The sequence below is a fragment of the Oryx dammah genome, unplaced genomic scaffold, assembly GCF_014754425.2.
Source record: "Oryx dammah isolate SB20612 unplaced genomic scaffold, SCBI_Odam_1.1 HiC_scaffold_13, whole genome shotgun sequence".
Lineage (NCBI taxonomy): Eukaryota > Metazoa > Chordata > Mammalia > Artiodactyla > Bovidae > Oryx > Oryx dammah.
The window spans coordinates 42,634,047-42,649,433 of record NW_024070197.1 but is presented as its reverse complement, the minus strand read 5'-3'; the positions used below and the strand labels follow the sequence as shown (position 1 = coordinate 42,649,433).

The 15,387-nt window shown below is 33.6% G+C and overlaps 1 protein-coding gene across 4 annotated transcripts in view; it reads right to left on the bottom strand.

Annotated features, from left to right (window-relative positions):
* The window catches only part of RPGRIP1L (RPGRIP1 like), a 100,696-nt gene that overhangs the window by 58,679 nt on the left and 26,630 nt on the right, over positions 1-15,387 (bottom strand). For all 4 annotated transcript variants that reach the window (XM_040254045.1, XM_040254046.1, XM_040254047.1 and 1 more), the window contains exons 8-14: positions 15,161-15,307; positions 13,763-13,836; positions 7,958-8,097; positions 2,972-3,078; positions 2,691-2,741; positions 1,846-2,025; positions 1,184-1,301 (exon numbers count right to left, since the gene is read on the bottom strand). In XM_040254045.1, the coding sequence (XP_040109979.1) occupies positions 1,184-1,301; positions 1,846-2,025; positions 2,691-2,741; positions 2,972-3,078; positions 7,958-8,097; positions 13,763-13,836; positions 15,161-15,307 (817 nt within the window). The remainder of the gene's footprint in view (positions 1-1,183; positions 1,302-1,845; positions 2,026-2,690; positions 2,742-2,971; positions 3,079-7,957; positions 8,098-13,762; positions 13,837-15,160; positions 15,308-15,387) is intronic.

Below are 15,387 nucleotides of genomic sequence, written 5' to 3'. Positions count from 1 at the left end.
GTGTCACTTGTCTCACTGTTTTCTTGGTATGAAAATGCAGCTTTTGAAAAATAAATACTGTAATTTATGTTAAATATGTAATGGGTTTATTATTATTTTAGCATGACAAATATTTTTAAAATTTCTCATTTTTAATTTCTAATATGATAAATATCTTAAGTATAATCCATATAAACTCACGCCTTTTGGATTCTCAGTGATCTTTAAGAGTGCAAAATTACTGTTGGCATAGATCACCGAGTTTTAGTGCTGCATGGCAGAGAACATGAAAGAGAGACAAAGTATTTATCATTGGAGAATTTATATACTGTAGTCATAGAGAATATGCAAAATTGCAATGGTGAAGAACACTTATATAATACAATCTCCAAACATATTTTTAAAGTACAGTTCAGTTCAGTTGTTCAGTCATGTCCGACTGTTTGCAACCCCATGAACTGCAGCATGCCAGGCCTCCCTGTCCATCACCAACTCCCAGAGTCCACCCAAACCCATGTCCCTTGAGTATGTGTGAGCAAAAGTGGTAAGTGCTGAGGTAGTCTTTTTCAAAGTATAGTCTTACCCCTGTATCTGAATTGCTTGGAATTATTTCTAAATACATAGAATCACAGGCTCCAGTATCTCTAGGAGTAGGACCCAGGAAGCTACCTATGAAACAAGTCCCCCATGTTATTTTCTTACTTGCTAAAGTCTGCAAACCACGGTGGGGGCATTTCAAGGAGAGGGGTGGCTAGGAGTAATGGGAGCCAGCTTCCCGACACAGGCATGCACTGAGGTAGATTTCAAAGTGGGGAAGGGTTATATCTTGGAGTCAAAGAAGAAAGGAGGTTCAGGTGGAGCAGACAAAGGCGTGGTGGTGGGCCAGAGTGAGATGAATCTGACCAAGAGCAAGCAGCAGACTTGTTTGGCTGAGAGGCCTGAGAAATTAGAAGTGAGGTGCTTAAATTTAGTCTGTGGTACTTTATGAAGTACTCTGAAATATTGCCTGTGACACCAAATTAAAAAAGCAGTAGAGAAGTATCAGATAAAATCAGCCTTTCTGGTAAATTACTATTATTGTTAATAAATTGGGAGGAAAAAAAGAGCAAAAAGAAACTGCGAGTGTACACTTGGATGACATTTTCAACTGTTGTAAAAATCCATTCCTCTAGTTACCATGGACAAAGAACTGTGCACATTGTACCTTCTAGTTTCTGGATGCGTGCAGCCCGGATATCAAGAAGATGAACATACTGTTCCACTTTAAGTTCATAATCTTGCTGCAGATTTTCCATCTTCTGGGTCACTGCCTCAACTTCCATCTAAATAAAATACAGATAACAAGCTTCATTACTTAGGATCTGTTCCATTAAAAAATCTTTTTAAAGCAACTATGATTTAAGCAGTTTTTAGATCCTGGAGATACCAGGAACTGTAAACCATTGTTTCCTGACTTCAAAGAGCTTACAGTTTAGAAAATTATGCTTGACGATCTTCATTAATTAGGAGTGAAATCCACACAACTCTGGATTCCTTTTAAGGAGTGATATTCCCATTAGTTAAAAGCTAATATAAACCTGGCTGTGGCAGGACCTTAGGAGAAACTGTAACTCAGCTGCAGAGTGTGCTAACACTAGTAAAGGGGGAATTCATCGCCACAGTTCGCTCTCTAAAACCAAGGACTTAGAATTATTTGTTTTAGAACTCTTTAGTCTAAGTATCCAGTTACAAGGCTAAATTCCCAGCATGTGGTAACACATGACAATAGATTATAATAGACGATAGTAGATGATACTGCTTTAAAATTCAAATCATCAGTAGAATATTATAGGAACCCTATCTTCTGGATTTAGTGCATTACAGTACCTGATAATCTTTATTAATTTTATGTTGCATAATTAACATGTTTCTTGTCTTTTCAAGTTCTTGCACTGTTTCTGCATGAGTTGCTTGCAGCTCTTTCATGGACCGTTCTAGATCTTTATTAATTTTACTGTCTACTTTTTCTAAAAATGAAAGGTCTCCATTTTTTTGTGATTTTTGAGCCTAAAACAAAAACATGTTTTATTACCAAAACAAGAGTTTCTAAAATGTAACTGTGAATTAACACAGATATAGCAAGAAATCATTAACTGAAAACAGATAGATTTTCATTTTCCATTAGGAATAAAGCAGTCCTGATATAGAATACAATATTTGGATAGATATTTGGAACAATTACAGAGAAACAGAAAAACAGTTTATTACTCCAGGATGCAAAAAAAAAAAAAATCAAGTACATTTATTTCTATTTCTTCATTTGATTAAAATCTACACTGTGATGACCTAAAAGAAAAGAAATGTATTTTCTTGTGTCTTCTTATAAATAACAGAATATTCTAGAACTGGAAAATATCTTCTGGTGACATGTATAATTCAATATTTTACTTAATAGGGTGCACCAAGGTCTCATAGGACAGAAAATTGTTGATTAGTTTTATAGTGGGGCACATAAAAGTGAAATGTTTGTTACAGTTGGAGAAAGTGCTTTAAACATGAGTTTTTGAGGTCTATTTTAATGTGATTTTGATGTCATTATGAAATATGTATATGCTATAACTAAATGTCACCTGACCACTTTCCTGAATAATTCATTCTGCAGATAAGGGTCATCATTATGCTGAAACACTTATATGTAGACATGAAATTCGTGGTGAAGTTTAGAAAGTTACCTTTATAAGCAGGAGAGCTTCACTCAATTCATCAGCATTAATATCACTCTCCTGCAAAAGACAGAGTAAGTAAAAGCTCACAATGAGATATTAATAGAAAGTACAAGAGATATTCCAACTACGCAGAGTACCTGCATGGAACACAAGCTGCAAGATACCATGGATTAATAAACTAAGTGGTATATTTGTATTCTGTTGCTTTGTGGTACAGTGTTTTCTTGACGTATAAAGTAGTTAGATAAAAATTTGGAGTTCATTTCCTAAATAAGAAAATGGTTCACCTGGTCGTAAAACTTCATGCGGTTTTTAAGTTCATCAAGTTGTTGCTTTTGTTCCAGGTACTGTAACTGGAGTTGTCTATTTTCTTGACTGATTTTCTCATTTTGGTCTTAAAAATAAAGCCAACACAATTAGAAAGCTAAGTGAGAAAGAGGTAGAAGACACATTTTAACTTAATTTGTGATACACACCCAGCTTGAGCTAGTATTGTTCTGGCCAGAGAGGAAATTAAGCTAGCACCTTAGACAAAGGCAGCAGGGGAGTGAGGAAGAAATGCACACTATCATGTGTCCACCATATGATTCACTGGCTTATCAGAAACTTAAGACTGAGGTTCATAGTATTAATATAAGGAAATTGTGCCTCTGGGACTTCAAAGGAACATACTATCTAAAATACCTAAGAAAATATGTTTCTAAATCTATGACTTTTACTTACTTATTAAGGGTCCTGAAAGGCATGCCAAAAAAAAAAAAAATGTGTCTTTTAGTATTTTTAAAATTGACTTCCTTGAGTTAGTTTCTCCCCACTTAGCATAAGGTCTTTTTTAATTAAAACAAGATAATTTCTCTGGTAATAATTTGGATCCATAATTATCATCAACCCCATTTTTTAATAACTCTGTTAAGGTGTGAGAAATGGATTCTCAACCAGTGCATGGTAGTATCAATAATAATTCATGGGCATTCTTTATTCATTGAGTTCATGCTATTAATTAGGACATGGACTCAGAGCTATCATTATGGGATGGAGATAGGTTACCCTTGCCTATGTGCTCATTCACCAGGACCCACAAGCTGGGGGTATAGGGAAGAGCTACAGAAGACAGCAAATCCATAGAGAGTCAAAATTTTTACTCTTTGCCTTAAATATGCTTAACTTAAAAAAAAGCATAATGGCTAGCTAACAAATCTATCCTTCAGTCCTATGTTCTTAAGTGTATTCTTCACTAGAGATCGTTGTGGTGGTCAAGTATTCTCCTTTGTTGTCTCCCTGTGGACTGACTCTAAACCATGCCATTCAAACTGTCTCTACTAATTTCATCCTGCTCACAGAGATTTATGGTTATCATAAGTCCTCAACTCAAGTTGTACATTTTTGTTTCCTTTTCTTAAAAAAAAAAGGGAAATCAACATATTTGCCAAGAATTTCTTACATGAATACGTTTGCACACTGATTGCACTTTATACAAAAATGTTTGACTTTCATAAAGCTTTGTGTTCCAAAGACATAAATGCTACATATAAGTAAAAACTGTAAATCACACAGTTAAGAAGAAATGGATTAAATTAGAATATTTTTAATATGACATATTTCTGGCAAATTAAGAGGAAAAGTTACCCTAGAGTATGTAAAACCATTTAAATATCAAATATGTAAATATTTTTCTTATTGATGAAAGGTTAAAAGGTTATCCTAGAGTATCAACTGCTACTATTCGGTGAACTTAATGAAAGAATTTTCCATTGTGAACAATACTTGAAAAATTTTAAGTAAAGCTCAAATATTTATCTGTAAACTAAAAATTAGGATTAATAATGTGAGTTATTAGGAGATCAATTTATTTTTTTGGTTAGAGAGTAAAACAATAATGTGAAACCCTTTATTTGATGTTGATTAGGTTAAAACAAAATCCAGATTAGGTAACAAAAAGAAGGTAAACGTAGTGAGAAAGATGTAAAACCAAGGTCCTAGGGATACTGTAATTTCCTTCTCTGGCCAGTGAAACTTTTAGGGGTTCTGAGGGGGACTACAGTGTAAGGACATGACTGCTCCATCCGGACTGCTCCATCCAGATGCAGTGTCCATTACTTCTATGCTCTAGTTTTTCTGGTCTCTCAACTTTTCAGAGCAGGGTGTATGTTACTGCTGTAAATAAACTTATTCAAATGTTCCTTCCTTTACTGACTTTTGTTTCAACAACCACGTCCCCACTTCACTGGTTATTTTTAAAACCAAGGCTTTATTAGTGTGAAAATAATTTATTAATGGGAGAAGGTATTACTGAGTAACAACAACTTTCTCTCTACAGAATTTTATGTAGAATAATCTACTATATTTTTCCTTTCTTAAACTGTTTATTGGGGGATATAACTCCTGGAACTTTAAAAGTACGGAGACGTTATAGTTCAAAGAGGAAATAGACTTGCTGAATTATAATATGAAAAATCAAAGCACTCTGTACAAGATGAAAAATAACCTCCTTACCTTATGATTTGACAAAAAGCAGGTTAAACTAAACAGCATTTTATTCAAATGAGATAACATTTCACTCTTTTAAAATTATGTTCTTCGAGCACACCATTAATAAGCAGAGTGCAGAGAACAATTCAACTAAACAATTTTCAGAGCTCCTTTGTGCTAATATCTTCAGCTGTGATCAATATAACCATACGTATTATGCTGAATTATGCATTTCAGCTAAAGATAGAAAGGAACTTTCAAAAGCAGGCCCTTAAACACATGCAGTTAATTTAAGCATTAACCAAATGCAAACTGCATTTACATATCCTTCCCCCACATATTCACACAATCTGAAACTAATTTGTACCTTGAATAAAGAGGTGAGTATTCTCTAAAAATAATTTGCCAGTTAGATGAATGACTACAAGAAGCCAGGGAAACATCTTCTGGCAGAGAACACTTGATACACAAGAAAGTAAATGTGTGAAGAGACTTCAGAGTAAAACGAAACAATTTCAAAATCTGTAATACAAAAAGGAATTTTCTAAATATTAAAAGATTTCCTTAAATAGACAAATTCAATTTTTGGTTTAATACTTCCTGGAAAAAAATTGTTTAAAGGCTGTATTATTTTTCTTATAATCTATCTGAACATTTTCACAAAGCAACAAAAGCTTGAAACTGGTAGAACTGTAGATTTCAAGTATTCAAGCAAAAATAACTAAAATAACAGTTGCATTTAAAAAAAGATTTGGTTCTAGCAATTTTTCTTAAGCAAATAATTGGATAAATGTGTAAAGATCTGTGCAGAAAGATGTTCATGATACTTGAAAAAGCTGAAGCTATTTAAAAATTCATCAATAGATGGCTGTTAAACTCTATGGCAGATTCTCACACTGGAAAACTATGACAGCCATTATGAATGATGTGGATTTATACATGTACTTAAAAAAAAAAGCACATTAAATTGCATGTATACATATAGAAACAACTCTGGAAAGACATATATAAATAATAGTGATTATTTTGTGGGTTGTGGGATTGAGTGACTTTTAGAAGAAATTTTTTTGTTTATTGGACTCTTCTTTTTTAATAATGCACATGAGTTATTTTCATTATTTAAAAAATCTGAAAAGACTTAAGAACCAGTAAAAAAAAAATGATAAGGAATGCACTAGTTGCATTAAAATAACTTAGCAATTGTTGTTTTAAAAATTTATAAGAACCCCCAGAATTATCCAACAGCAATAAATAGGTTTTCTTAACAACAAAAAAAGACCACTAAGATTCTATCCTCTTAAGAGTTTCTTTCCAGAGAACAATGTAAATGTGAAAAGATGAGAGTTTGGAAATTTTGATATCTAGGGAAGAACAGAAAGCAAAGGAGAAACGTTTATTTCATTTCTCTTTCCTTTAGAACGAAAAGAGAGGAAATACAGCGAATTTCTACTTTGGTGGAAGACTTTATTGAGCAACTACTAAACAAAGCACTCTGTTAGGTATAAAATGCTACACATTAAAATCAGGAACTATATATCTTTGACGTAGAAACTTTAAAATATCCACCCAGTCAGAAATCATGTCACCATTTTATTCTACTCACAATCTTGTAGAAAAAAATTCAGAAACCATTTGCCATCAAATTTAACCACTTGGTAAATATAAATACTGCATATGTATTTCATTGAGATTAAGACCCCATTGATTACAAGATGTGCTCCAATTTCAGACTTCTTAAAATGTTAAAAAAAAATCAGATCATAATTTTAAAAAATGTTATCACCTTTTTAGTGATGCTAAAAAGATGCTTCCCAAATTCAGAGATATTAAAATGGGAAAAAAATCTTTCTTAGAGTTAACAAAATATGGCAGTGTGATCTAAATCAATATAGAGAATACTGCCTAGATATGTAATTGTTTTTTTTTTTAACTGAGTCTGTATTAAACATTTAAATGTTCTCATGCAACTGAATTGCAAATGTTCAAAAGGACCAACCTTAATCAGTGGGTTTATCTAGCAGATGAGCAAACACACACAACACCTGGAGCAAATAATTCACTTTCCTGGTTGTGCATTTGTGAGTATACGTGTGTATAAGATAGTAGAGCAGACATCTACTTTAGTTATATTTTACTTCTATGAGACAAGAAGGGTGAGATCTGGGACTCATAAAGTATAACTTATTAATGATTATTATTTTAGCAGGGACATCTTGACAAGGCTCCTGTATTTAAGTTCTCTGTCACAGAGTAGAATTCGACATTTCACTGTTAGAGAGGTCTTCCTTGTCTGCCAGATCAAAAACAGCCAAGAGAGACTTCCGCCCTTCTCGGCTGTCTTCCACTGCCTTTGCACTTGCCACCACCTGATGTACTGCATATTTATTTAATTACTATCAGTTTCTCCCTCTCAAATTTATGCTGCATGAGGACTAGCTCTTTGTTTTATTCCTTGCTGGATCCCTGGAACTTAGAATAGTGCCTAGCACATACTGGTGCTCAATCAACACTTGTTGAGTTGAATAAATTTAGGAAAATTAAACAAACTAAAGACAACCTGAACAAGAGTAACTCTGAGGAAAACTAAGTTGTTTGGCATGTATGCTAAGCTGAGTAAAGGGAAATTTGCAGCAATCACTAAACTCATAAAAGCGAGTGACTATTCATACAGGCTGTGTCTCCAGTACGCAGCAAGGTGCCTGGCAAAGCAACAGGCACCATAATGAGTACTTATCAAGTCAGTGAATAACGATGAATAACATGCATGTCCGAAATGAGTGAGTCAGTAGTCATTTCATATGTACCTCTTTCAGTTTTTAATCTGCCAAGGATTTCAGTTTTGTCTGTTAAATCGGATTTTAAGGCTGTCTCGAGTTGAGCAATCTGTATTTTCAGCTGCTGTTCCTTTAACTTCCATTGCTCTTCATGGGCGGCACTGAAGGCACTGCAAGACACACGTGACAGGCAGGGAAAGCTTGGAAATCAGCGTCAACCGAAAATAATAAAGAGAAAAGCTTTTAGTGGCACAGAGACCACTGTCATCATGTCTTAGGAATTAAGTAAACATATGCTGGTCTGCTGCTGTTGAAACCAAGGCGCCTTTCTCAGGCTGCGGTTAGGGAACATGAAAGAGTTTGTGGGATGAGCAAAGGAACTGGCCTTAATTTAGAGCTCTAAAGCCAGAAAAGTTGGCAGTGTGCAGCTTTTGTGGGACTACTAAAGGAATTCAGATACTGTACATAGTCCAAAGGAATCCACAATTCCAAACCTCAGCAGTAGACCTCAGACAAAACCATCCTCTCCCACGAATGTACCCTCTTAATAAAGAGAAAAGGGACTCTCCACCTGATCGTTAATTCTAGAGTTTGAACTTTTAAAGAGTCTGTGATAAAAACATGTCCAGAAAATACTGGCCACAAAATGATGGCGATTCTGACACTAAACAGCAGTGATCATATAGTTTTTTTCCTAAAAAGCAAACAGCAGCAGGCTAAGAACAACCAGTTTTACACTGTTACACATGATTGGGGTGAAAACCCAATGAGAGCACCTTCATAATAATGTTACAGATAGAATTATTATTCATTAATAAAAGTAGCAGTCTAAACTATCATAAAAATCTACTAATGATCAGACACAGGACATTGGGAGAATCAGGTGCAAAATAACCAAGTAGTATACAGAAGGTATACAGTAAACATTTGTTTAGGTCACTGGTTTCCAAACACTGGCCTAAAACACGGGTGCTAGGTTAAAAATGCAGATCCTGGGGCCTAGGAATTCATAGTTTTATAAAGTTCCCCAGGTGATAACCAGGTTTTGGAAAAACTGATCTTGATCTGTATTTCAGCAGAAAACTATTATCTGTGAGGCTTGATATGACTGAATAATTATCAGCAGCTTTGACCCTTCTACTTATTTTTAAACCCAGTAAAGGAAGCAGAAATTTACTAAATCTGGTTTTGAACTGATGATGAAGTAAATGGAAAAGAAACTTGTTACTGAAAACTGCTGAAACTTGTTACTGAAAATTGCCGTAAATATTGCCCCCAGCTAGTCTGAGGTTTTATTCCAAAAGAGATACTTTTCTGGGAGGCATATCTTTCAAAAGAATAAAAAACTGTGTATTTATTTTACAGTTTGAATGTTTTTATTGCATTTAAAATAACATGACCTTAAAAGTAAATAGAATTCTAGAAGTTTCTCTAAATATGACATCTGTTTCTTCTATCAGTGTTCTCATTTCACATATGGAACCTTAAAAAAAACATGGATCTGATATATCAATGTTTTATGTTAATTTTATCAAAGGTAGAGTTACCTAGGTTTAAATGAAATCCAAATATGTACTTTAAATACTGAAGTAAAGAATATCCCCTTACATTTTCACTTTTTTTATACAAATATATTTCCATGTCTGGTCAAATTATATATACCAAACATACACATATATGCATATACGTGAGTGTATATGTGTGTATGCATGTGTGTGTGTGTTTTATATTATTAAAAACATGTACTACCCGGAAAAAAAATTAGCATGATGAAATAGGCACAACCATACATTATATCAGCCACTAAAAATTAGAAACAGTAGTGTTCCAATAGCATTAGTACCAGCAAAAAGATCACCAACAGTTAATCTGGCAGAAACATCAGAAGCTGTATGTGTTTAAATTAAGAACAATTTAGCAGCCTGGTTTTTCCAAACCCACAAAATACTAGTGTAAATCAGCATAAGTCACTCTGAATTTAGTCCACTGCTATCTTCCCTCTAAATTTAGGATTACATTCCACTGGAGTTTCATGAGGAATTCCTTTTGAATTTACTGTATTCCTCTATGCTTGGAGCCATCTGTGTAACTATAAATGGTAAACCACATCTGGCTCCATTTTCTTTGTAGAGGCTGTGTACATGATTAAATCTGCATATGTGAACAGTCTTTGAGAACCCTTTATTCATGAAAATGTTTTTGTACATTGCCTACAGTGACAACTGAGGAAGGGATCATAGTTGGTCTTTGTGCACATTTCATTGTTACATTATGTTGCTGGAGTGATAAAGAATCCATCTGCAATGGAATGCCCATTGGTTCCTGTGGTCACTGGCATTTCCACTGGCAGCCACGGGTCAGCATACTGTAAGCACACACCCTTGATCAACAACATGGTAAGATTAAAAAAAAAAGAGCTGAAGAATTCACCTCTACCCTAAAGTTTTTTTTCTTACAGAAGGAATTCCTTTTATTCCAATGTTCAAGGGCATCCTAATGGGAGAGATAGGGAAGAATAAGCTCTAATCCTTCATAAGGAAATCCATAGGTACCTTAGTTAGGCCTAATGGAAATTAAATGCATATTAACATGGGGATATTTCACTTACTAAAGGAAAAATGATTGCCCCATGTACCCAGTTTGATTTCTGAGAAGCACAAAGTGCTCATTTAGGATCATATGAACTTCCATGTTTCTTAGAAGATTATAGGGGGTCAGGTGTTTGATTTACAGAAATGGAACAGAGAGACTCTATGGATGGTCAGCAGCGTGCCCTTAAATTTTGGATATTAGATGACCATCACATTGTAAAAACTTGAATCATTCAATTCTTAAAATGGTTAATATCATCTTTAGAAACTGGACCAACTCTTCTTTTAAATATGCATTGGATTAGTGTCTCTTAGGAGTTAATACCTTAAAATCACCTTTAAGAGAGTCTATGGATTCAAATCTCATATTGGCTGAATCTGAATTGAATGGTGTTGGGGGTGAGGGACAAGGGCAGGTGGGGAGGTTTCATAGGGTGGGTGAAACCTCCATTTCACTGTTTTCAGGTTACTGATATACATTATAGTTGAGGGACTGTTGCATTCATCAGCTGCATTACCCTAAAACTATATACTAACTTCAAAAATGGGACACAGCTTTACTATATTATAGTATAGCTTTTCTCTCTGACCAAATTGAAAGACTTAATTGCAAAAAATTATAACGAACATTTCTTAAAGTTATACTCATTGCTTGGCAAAGTATCAAAAATGTTATAACATATTAAAAATGGCTCATAACAAATACTAGCATGAAGATTTTATCTTACCAGATGATTCTCTAATATGTCATATGTCAAGTAATAAACACATTCAAAATACCATTTGAAAAGGAAGATGAGAATGCAATCTGCACATCACATTTTTCTACTGAAAACCAGCCAATTCTGAATAACAAACAAATGCTCTCCTCTTAAAAACAGGCTATCACTATGACTAACCAAACAGAGAATATATGTAGTTTGTGATGAGCCTTACTTATTGGCAATGATGAATAACACTGCCATGAAATACAAGAGCTGTAAAGAATCCTGGGGAGAATGTTGATTTTTGTAGAGTTTTTTCAACTATGCTTCCGAAAACACATTATATATTTAAAAATCTATGTGAGAGAATTTTATAGTCCTATTTACTATCATGTGTGCTTGCTGAATTTTGTCCCTAAGTGGCATTTTTTTTTTTGACACAAATGTTTTGAAACTCATTATACCCATTTACTTCTACACACTTCACACAAAATTCAAGTATAAGCAGCATAATGAAGTCTGTTTTTAATATGACAGGGAAGAAAAGGTTACTCAAGCACAAAATACTACAGTAAAACCCTCCAAAGTCAGATTTACACTCTTAGATCACCTTCTAATATGGAAAGATAAATTTCATGATGATAAGCTGAGAAAAACATGTCTTTCTTAAAATTTCATTTATGCATTATTCCCAACAAAGTTTAATGTTTTTTTATTACAAGAAAGTATATTCAGTAAATTCTCACATTGAAGGGGAGTAGAAAAATGTAAAAGTAACGACCAAATGGCACTTATATTCATGTATTAAGATCATGCTAAATTACTTGAAATTGTAAGATATTAAGATAAATATTTATAAATTAACAAAAATTTCAAAATGTATGAGAGTTCTATTATTCCATGAATGTTTCCCTTTTGCACATATAATTTTCCACTGCAATTAAAATCAGAGAGATAGACATAGGGGAAAAAAATCAAGTTTCAGATTCAGAAGAAATGGATTCTAGTCTTGTACTTGGGTTTCAGCAATGCTGAAACTGACTCTGTACAGGTTTCTTAATTTTTCTTGAGTCTTAATTCCCTCATTTATAAGATATGGGGATAACATTATTTTCTCTGCCATATAATATGGTGATTGTGTGATCTATACAATGAAATTTTAAGATTTCAAACATACAACTACTAAACAGGCATATATCAATATAAACCGATGCATTTTTCTATACAGACAGATAAAATAGGATATAGGATAATAAATGCTTTACATAAAATTAAGCAGGGCTGATGAGAGTAGGACCAGAACAAAGCACTAGGGCCATATGATCTGGAAGGGGGTCCAAGGTAAATTCCACATAAAGATTTTTAGCCAGTCTGTCCTTGCTGGAGAGCCCAAGATGTTACTTTGATGTTTGAACTTGCTACTGGTAACCTTTAATATAATAAGCCACTGTGCAAACATAATTAACACTAGGATAAGCAATGTAGGTGATACTCCACAATGACCTGTAACATTAATTTAGGTATCTTCTCAAAGTAAACCAAAATAAAAGCCTCTCCTTACTACTTGTTTAATTTGTAAGATGTAAATTTAGCTTACAAAACGTATCAAACAAAACCCAGTTAAAAAGTTAAAGCTATATCTGTAGATCAGTAGCTATATCTGTATATCTGTAGCTATTTCCTGATGTTTCAGAATGTGACCAATTAGAAGCAACTGTTGAATATCAGCTCTAACATAAACATGTCAATATATATAAAATTTACTTACATGTAAATCTGTATTTATTATTTATTGTATCATACACTGAAAAGACTTATAAGTACACATACGTGTGTATCACTTAATTAAACAGAGTTGTGGAGCAGAATTTTGTTTCTAACATTACTAGAAAGGATTAATTTTTAAAATACCATAATTATGAAGCAGACTAAAAAAAAAAAAAAAGGAAAGCAGCTCTTTAAAATACATCTTAGGATAAAGACGCTGTGTTTCTCTTTTTAAGAACCAGAAAAAACAAAGACCTTTGCTTCTCATCAATGGAATTAGGCTCAGCTAATAGGCTGGGTAGCCCAGCAGAACAAACAAGGGCTTGAAGAGACCAAGAGACGTTCAAATATGATCTCTATTACTTCATAGCTTTAAGAACTCAGGTAAATTTACTTAATTCTATTTTATTTTCTATTTCTCCAAAGTGGGCATTAATAATGCCTACATTTCCAAGTTGTAAGGAATTTATAACAATGCATAAGCAGAGTAATTATTACAGTGCCTGCAAACTTGCAGTCTGTGTTCAAGAAATGATAGCAGTTGTTACTGACAACAAAGTGATATGGTTTTTTTAGTAACTGACTGCAGTTCAGGTTAAAGAACTTATTACCAATCCCTTAAAAAAGCTTATTTTTCTTTTTTTACATGTATAGATTTCTTGCAATCAGCTGTGGCTAATTCTTTCATCAGTATTAGGTTTTCTGACATTCAGTGTTTTGATAGAAAAGATCTCAAACAAGAGAAGGAGAGAACACATGGAATCATGATTTACCTGTTATAAAGTTTATCATAGTTTTCCTTTAGAAGTTCCCGCTCCTTTTCTAAATCACTAATTCTATCCTGCAGCTGAAATGAAAAGAAAATTACACACTAAGTATATAAAACCACCTAGGGATTAAAAAAAAACAAAACAAAAAACGAGGAGACAAACATGTTTCAGTCTTGACTTCTACATTGCACCCGTGAACTAGGCCATGTATATTGTCTGTATCTAATTTAGCATCCGTTTTTTTCCAAGTTGTTAAGTAAACATGAAATTAATATTTCTCTTTTAATTTACTAAGAACGTATACACTGCTTTATGGCAACATGTGCCAAAACTCAATAAAGTATGTGTTAAAAGCTTGCTATTAGGTTTGGGGAAACATAATATTTTTTTACTCTCCTCCCTGATGGATTCCATCATTATATTCATTTTGTATAAATTTCCAATTCCTCCCCTCCCAAAATTAAAGGATTAAGCTTTCTTTTGGTTTGTGGTTCAAACAAATTGTGTCAATCACTATTTACTCTGAACACACAATTTCTCATGTTACCTGGAATTTACAAAGAAACAGTCATACATCTTTCAAATGACTGAACAAATTAAACTGTATACCTTGTTTTATCCCAATGTATAAATGAATAATATTTTTAGAAATAAATATAGGCCAATAATTATATATTGATGACTAAAATGTAGCTTCTGAATTTATTTCTAGTATTTCAGTTTAATTCACCAGTATATTTTGTTGTTACAACCCTTTCCCATGGATCAGAGTACTCTTAAAATTCATTCCCTTCTCAAAATTCTCTTCTGATGCCAGTATGAGACACTGTAAAAGATTCTTCCAAGATGACAAGAGAAAGTAGGCATCTTATTTCATTTCCATTCTCTTTAAGGACAAGGTTAACAGACTACAGAAAGACTGTGCTAGCTGGGAAACATGAGAAGCAACATGAATAGGAAGATGAGTTTTCAAGCAACTTCTTAGAAAAAAAATAATTTCTCAAAATTGCTGACATTGTACAGCAGAACATTCTCCTCCTTAGACATATTCCTATAATTGTTCTGACATCTCAAATGACTAATAAGCTGTTAAGATTGAGACAGTTAAGTTCCTCAGGTAATCTGGTATCTGTTTAAAAATGTCATGGTTAAAAAAAAAGCCATGGTTTTCCTTTCCTCACGGATCCTTAATCCTTTAGATACAGTGGATCTCAGCACATTTGTAAGTATTGTTAAGTACCGATTTGCCATGCACATATTACTGGGTGCCCTCAAAGTGCCATGGATGTAGTTTAGGATTCTGAAGTCAATATAATATTTAAAATGTCTCTATTTGACTTTTTCAAAACAGTTATAGACAAGTTTTAATGCAACAAATGGCTAAATATTTTAGGAGCTTACCTCTTCTATTCTTCTTTCAGAAAATGTCATGGAACGTAACTGTTTCTCAAGAGTGCAGCATTTTAAACGTTGTTCTTTAAGTTGCAGATTTAGCTCATCTCCATTTGCCATTAAGGCATCATGGCTGATCCGGAGAGTTTTTTGCTTCTAAAAAACAAAAAGAAAATCCTTTCAAAACTATTTTTGGATTCTGCTTTGAATGAATGATTACCATTCCAAAAAATGAA